The following is a 6713-nucleotide window of genomic DNA, read 5'->3' as shown; positions in this document are numbered from 1 at the left end:
GCGTTTAATATTTACTAATTAATATTAACATTAGTTTGCAGTTAAGACATACAAATGACACAGATCCAATATTGATCTAATACCGTATATAGTTATATGGTTATAGCATCTACTTCAGGCAGAGGCCAAATAAAACCATGATTATAACCTCCACTTCAAGAAAAAAAGAAGCGAAATAAAACGATAAATAATTTGATTGGTCATCTGACATCAATAAGCTGCAATATGGTTAGTGCTATGAATAGGCTAAAACATTCTCTTAACATTCTCTTATTCTTAGTAGAAGCAAAAACATTTAGATTACTATAATACCATGCTAGACGGGAAGGACTAATAAGAGCAAAGACTCCATTCAGTGAGGGTGTCCACTTCTTGAAACTTATCACAAAAAGGTTTAAATGTATCCCATGAAATTAAAAGCATCCTAGTGAATAGGAGAATAAATTATAACTCCGATACTACAGTATTTTTGAAATTTAAATGAAGACAAGTTGATATACGATCATGTTTGTCTGGTGACCGTGCGACAATATAACGATTAAAATGGGCCGACCATAAATACATGGGCACGGTAAAATAGATCTATTTTCGCGCTCCATAGTCCCTATATAAATACATCGACAACTTAAACTCTGGAGGAGCGTAAGAGCTTTGGCAATACAAGGGTTCGTTTCGAGCTTGTTTTGGGCTTCTATATTTTACCCTATTTGATCGCAACGGGTCTTTTCTTCTCGTAGGGCAATAAGAGAGAGAAACATGGAGTACACAAGATACCGACCAACAGGGGCTGAGAGAGAAAGGGACTGGCAGAGGTCCGTAATAGCCAAGCGGCCTCGCAATGATTATGAATATGACTATACTCGTGATCCTTTGTTGTCTGGTGCTTATATTAATCGTAGAGATCTGAGGCTTGCTGAGAGAGGTGGTGACAGAGTAGGGGTTCGCTTATTGGATGATCATGTTCGTGCTCCTGCTCCTGCTTTTCTTGATGATCATCGTTTTGTTTCACAGAGTGGGGCGCTTCCTTCTTCAAATCGGTTAACTGTAGATGAGGGTTTGAATTTCAGGTGTGATAGCCACAGACTCGACCCTGTAATTGGGAGGAGGGTTCCTGTGGATGATGTTCAATATCTACCAGAAGATGCATCCAACACACTGTTTGTGATGGGTGTTCCAAGTGATTGCACTAGTAGAGAAGCGGAGCACATATTTCGCCCATTCCGCGGTTTCAAAGAAGTTAGGGTTGTTAAAAAGCCCAAGGAATCCAAAAAATCTCATGGAGGTGGAGAAGGAGAAGCGGCGACTGCTGTCGTTGTTTTGTGTTTTGTGGAATTTGATAACCCTAAGTGTGCTGCGATCGCCATGGAAGCTTTACAAGGGTATAAGTTTGACGAAAATGACAGAGATTCGCCTTCGCTAAAGTTGCAATTTGACAGAGAGAAGAGTAGGTCATCCTTTGCGCACGATGAAGATCGACGTCGCGATTATTATCGTCATCGTCGGTGATTTTGTGAGTGGGACGATCATTTTTGCTGGTGGGGCTGTAGAACTTCAGCCCCTCGACTACGATACTTCGTTTCCAAACTTTAATGTATTAATTCCATTCCATTTTATTTTCTACTTGTTAGGCCCGTTCATTGCCTATTTTACGTTAGCCATAGTTGTTCGAAGTCTCTCTAACATTATTTTATTAATATATCAAATCATTTATTCTTGCAAATTATAAACCAATATAATTTTCACCTTGCCAAGTCCTTGATTACAACTTGGAGGGCCACTATCCAAAGATAAATTTTGAGAAGCATTTATGTACATAGTTAATTTTCATGTTGGTTGAGGTTATAGATTTCTCTCTCTAGGGATTTGACCATGTAAAACCATGGTGTACGAATCTTTGATTCGGTTGTGTGATTGGTTTTCTAAAGTGTTTAATATGTGAGAAATGTATTTATTTTATATAATGGGGTTGTTTATTATCTTAGCAAATTTATTTGAAGGATATAATTCATCAAATCATTTAAATTGAAATTAATTGGAAATGAACCATAAAAATAATAACACAAATTAAGAACATGGTTGATACAACTTGTGATACAAAATACATAATGTAAATGGTTAATGTTACTTTTAATAAAATTGAACAAATTCAAATGAATAAAATAGATGTGATAAATTATATGCTTAATATTTTTTTATCTAATCATGTAATGGATTCATTAATTAGTACTCATTTGATGAATATAGGTTTAGTTGAAGATGAGTAACAAGTATAAGGTTCGTAAGAAAAAGGATAACATAAGTAGTATAGGTGAATGTGAACTTGAATATCTTGTAGATGTTATAAAAGAAAACATTGATATTTCCAAATTCATTGTCATACCTTTTGGAAGAATTGCAATTTAATAGGAATCTATATGATTTATGATATGAAAGACATTAGTGTTGCATATTTTAGACTGCTTCCAACAAATTGACTTTGTAAGTGTTGAATTTATTGTTGAAAATTTGGAGGGAAAAGTTCACATGTTGAAGAAGATATTCAAGTAGTTGTGATAAACACATTGAATAATTTTTTAATGAATTTTAGCATTTTCATCTAATTGGCTATATGGAAAGAGAGTGTTTTGATATCTATATTTTTCTAAAAGAAAAAGAAAGATAAAAGAACAAGAGAGTGTTTAGAATCTATGGTTTTTCATAAGTTTTATTGTTCCATTTAAACATAGGTGATGATATACTTGAAAAGTAAATAACTTATTACAAATGATAAGTACACAAATAGAATGGAAAAAATACTCTTTTGCATGTGAAGGGTCCTAGTGGGTTAGAAGTTGGTTAGTGGTCATCCAAAACCACCAAATATAATGATGAAAGAACTATGGAAGAAAAGAAGACTCCAAAACTCAAGCTTAACATATCTCTCACCTTTCAATTGATAATTTGGGTACTATTAGTTACATGATTCAATTTTGTGGGAGTTATATTGTATGCATTTTTTGAACCCACGTATTGAGTCCCTAGTATTGGTTATCAATGGTTTTGGACCATGGTTTGTGTAAGCCTAAGACTATAAAAAGGGAAGGAGATCATTTGGCAAGGGTATCGATTAAAGTATTGAATATCTTAAGAGGAGCATGATCTGGAACACTGGTGATTGGTTTATGGTGCATTGCTGAATCTGATCCAAAGAGGAACTTGAGTGCTAAAAGATAGATAAGTTCTATGGATCAAGACCTTAAGGCTTGAATAGTAGTATCACTGTATGGTTTTTGATCTGTTGTATTTGGTGCATGAGTAGATCAATAAATCTGATAAACTGGGTATAATTGATGTTTGAATACTTGAAAAGAGAAAATTGTCTGTTATAGATCTGTACGCAGGTTCCGCACATTAGAGGCGCGTATACATGTAGGTTTAGCGAAATAATATAACGTATATGCTAGTTGGCATTGATATAGTTGCGTATGTACACAAGTTTATGCTTAGTGAAGTAGCGTACATTTCATGAAATATGATTTAGCTACTTCTGTTTATTGCTGCAGTGTTCTAGGTTCAGATTTGGTGTCTGGTTACTGTTATTGTTTTCTGGTTATAGCATTCTGAGAAGTGTTTTGGTTGATCCTATATTGGGTTGTACAAAGGAGATTGATTATTGCACATATACTTGATGTATGATTGATGTTATTCACGGATCCATTCTGAAAAGTTATGAAACGTGGTCCTTGGAAGAAAAGAGAAGGTTGTAGCCTTCTGTAGGTAGCAACCTGCGTACTAGTACCTCAACTAGTACAAGAGCTAAGGGGGTTGTAGCTCCCTTCCAGGTGAATCTGGAGAACGAGAGAAGGATATAGCCTTCTGCAGGTAGCAGCATGCGTACTGGTATAAGACTGCACCATTATAAAATCATTGTAAAAATAAGTTTCTAATTGAAAGAAGATAGAGACATATTGCAGTAGGTGGGTTTCACCCACATTGGGTTTCCACCTTATATCTTGTGTTCTCATGTGCGACTGTCTGCACTATTTTCTATTCCTAGTTGATGTCTATATGGTTCTGACACATAGATTTATGATTAACATTTGAAGAATAACTAAATTACAAGTCTGTGAGTTATACGCTGTTTTCCTTAACTGAAGTTGCATATATACGTTGGTTTCTCTAACTAGAGTAGCGTATACAAATCTGTGGTTGAATTGAAAAATAATTGACTTGATAATATTGATTCACCCCCCTCTCAGTATTATTTCCAACAATTGGTATCAGAGCAGGTCCTTCAGAAGAACCTTGACCGCTTGAAGGAAGATCTATCATCATGAGAAATTACGAGAGAGAGGCATCCATCAGGCCACCAATTTTTGATGGGAGCAACTTCGTCTATTGGAAGGTAAGAATCACAGCCTACCTTCAATCTCTTGGTACAGAAGTTTGGGATATTGTAGAAACAGGATATGCATTTCCATCAACAACTCCTACAGATCCGGCTGGTAAAAAGCAGTATGAAACAAATGCAAAGGTTGTCAATACTCTATTAGGGAGTCTATCTCAATCAGAATTTTTCAAGGTTATGTAGCTTAAAACCACAAAATAAATATGGCACAAGATCGTTGTGAGCTATGAAGAGATGAATAGGTAAAACGAGCAAAACTACAAACTCTTAGAATTCAATATGAAAGTCTCAGAATGCACAATGATGAAAGTGTGGCTAACTATTTCCTACATATAGATGAGATCGTAAATTGTATTGAAAACTTGGGTGAAGAAATAAAAGAAGTTGTTTTGGTTGAAAAGGTACTAAGATCTTTGTCTCCTAAGTGTGACTCAAAAGTTTCTTGTTGAAATTTGGTATCGGAGGACAGGTGGTTCCCTTAGGCTTTGATCTTTGGCCTAGGGAAAAGTGTCCAAAAGAATTTAATTTTTCTCCTAAAGTGACTTTATAATTTTATAAAGTTAAATCTAATTTTAAAGTGACTTTTATAAAGTCAATGAAAAATTAGAAAGGAAAAGTGGGTCTTTATTAAAGTGGGGTGAATTAAAAAATAAAAAGTGAGATTTAAATGAGCATTTAATCCCAGCCATTGATCTAAATATATTTCAACCATTGGATTTAGAGATCACCCAAAAGTCACTTGGATCACCCAAAAGTCATTTGGAGTTATATTAAGGGAGGAAAAGGAGGAAAAGATCACATTCGATTCAATTCTTTCATGAACAGATTGGGAGAAGGAGAGCAAGAGAGCAAGAGAGATTTCTGAGTAGGGAGGAGGAGACAACAGCTTGGCACACATTCCAAGGCAGCAGTTGAGCAGATTTGTATAGTTGATTCAGCACACAGTGAAAGGCAGATTTTGGCACGATTTTCGAGGAGAGGTTTGCACAAAAATCGAGGAGTAGTTTGTTTGTTTTTCTACACGCAAAACGAGGGCCATACAACGATATTTAATGCTGAAAGTGGGCATGAAAATCGAGGAGACTGTCAGGCCAGGTTAACTCCAGGAATTATGAGCCGAAGACAGAACTGAGTGATATTATTCATTCAACTATTATTATTTATACATATACACAAACAGATCAGTTCATCTTCTAGATGACTGTCCGGCTTCACCTCATCCGTTTCGGATTAGGTGTCAACATTGCCCCCCTTAATCTGAAGGGATTTTGGTGAGTCCAAGCATCGTTCTGAATCTTTCAAGCTTTTCTCTTCCAAGCGCTTTGGTGAAGATGTCTGCAATTTGCTCGTTTGTGGAACAATGATGGAGATGGATTGTTTTGGCCTCAACATGATGTCGGATCAGATGATATTTAGTATTGATGTGCTTAGTATGATCATGGAACTTTGGATTCTTGGCCAACTTTATTGCAGATGTGTTATCAATCATGAGTGGAGTAGATTGCATTTGTTTTACTTGCAAATCTTCAAGAATTTTCCTGAGCCACACAATTTCTTTTGTTGCTTCAGCTGCTGCCACGTATTCTGCTTCTGTTGTGGAATCTGCTGGTACTGATTGTTTGCGTGATCTCCAAGAGACAGCTCCTGATCCAAGACTCATAGCATATCCTGAAGTAGATACCCCAGTTTCTTTGTCTCCGTCGAAGTCTGAATCAGAGTATCCAATCAAGTTGAAGTCGTCCACCTGTGTATACTTGATTCCAAGGTCTTGAGTTCCCTTCAAGTACCTTAGAACTCTTTTTGCAGCAGACCAATGTCCCTCACAAGGCTTTTGCATAAACCTGGAGAGGATTCCAATAGCAAATGAAATGTCTGGTCTGGTAGTAGTGAGGTAGATGAGACTTCCTACAAGCTGTCTATACCTTGTTGCATCCTCAAATTCCTTTCCTTCAGTAGATGTGAGCTTCAAGTTTTGTTCCATTGGAGTAGAAAGGGGATTGCACTCTGTCATGCCAAATCTGTATAACAAATCTCCAATGTATTTCTTTTGAGAAAGAGATATGGACTTTGGATGTTGGGTTACTTCAATGCCAAGATAGTAATGAACATAGCCCAAATCAGTCATTTCAATTTTTTTTCCTAATTCTTTCTTTACGGATGCAATATAGCTTTCATTGTTCCCTGTCATTAAAAGATCATCTACATATACCACAAGATATACAACTGTTTTGCCAACTTTCTTGACAAATAAAGTTGCATCATCAAGATCAAAATGTTTGAAGTTATGTTTCAGAAGATGCTCAGTTAGTTTTTCATACCAGGCTCG

The 6713-nt window shown here is 36.2% G+C and overlaps 1 protein-coding gene across 1 annotated transcript; it reads left to right on the top strand.

The window, feature by feature from the left end:
* The first annotated feature begins 756 nt into the window (after positions 1-756).
* LOC149255416 (nuclear speckle RNA-binding protein A-like) lies at positions 757-1506 on the top strand. The gene has a single exon (XM_089455036.1). The coding sequence runs from the start codon at positions 757-759 to the stop codon at positions 1504-1506; it is 750 nt and encodes a 249-aa protein (XP_089311162.1).
* Positions 1507-6713: the final 5207 nt, after the last annotated feature.

This window comes from Pinus tabuliformis, chromosome 7, assembly GCF_031772625.1.
Source record: "Pinus tabuliformis cultivar Carrire ecotype Pingquan chromosome 7, CPIR1, whole genome shotgun sequence".
In the NCBI taxonomy this organism is placed as follows: Eukaryota; Viridiplantae; Streptophyta; class Pinopsida; order Pinales; family Pinaceae; genus Pinus; species Pinus tabuliformis.
The sequence above is the reverse complement of the archived record's forward strand: the minus strand, read 5'-3'. Positions and strand labels throughout refer to the sequence as shown.

Bases quoted from the DNA above. Each gene is read 5' to 3' on its own strand.
- LOC149255416 (XM_089455036.1), top strand. From the start codon at position 757: ATGGAGTACACAAGATACCGACCAACAGGGGCTGAGAGAGAAAGGGAC.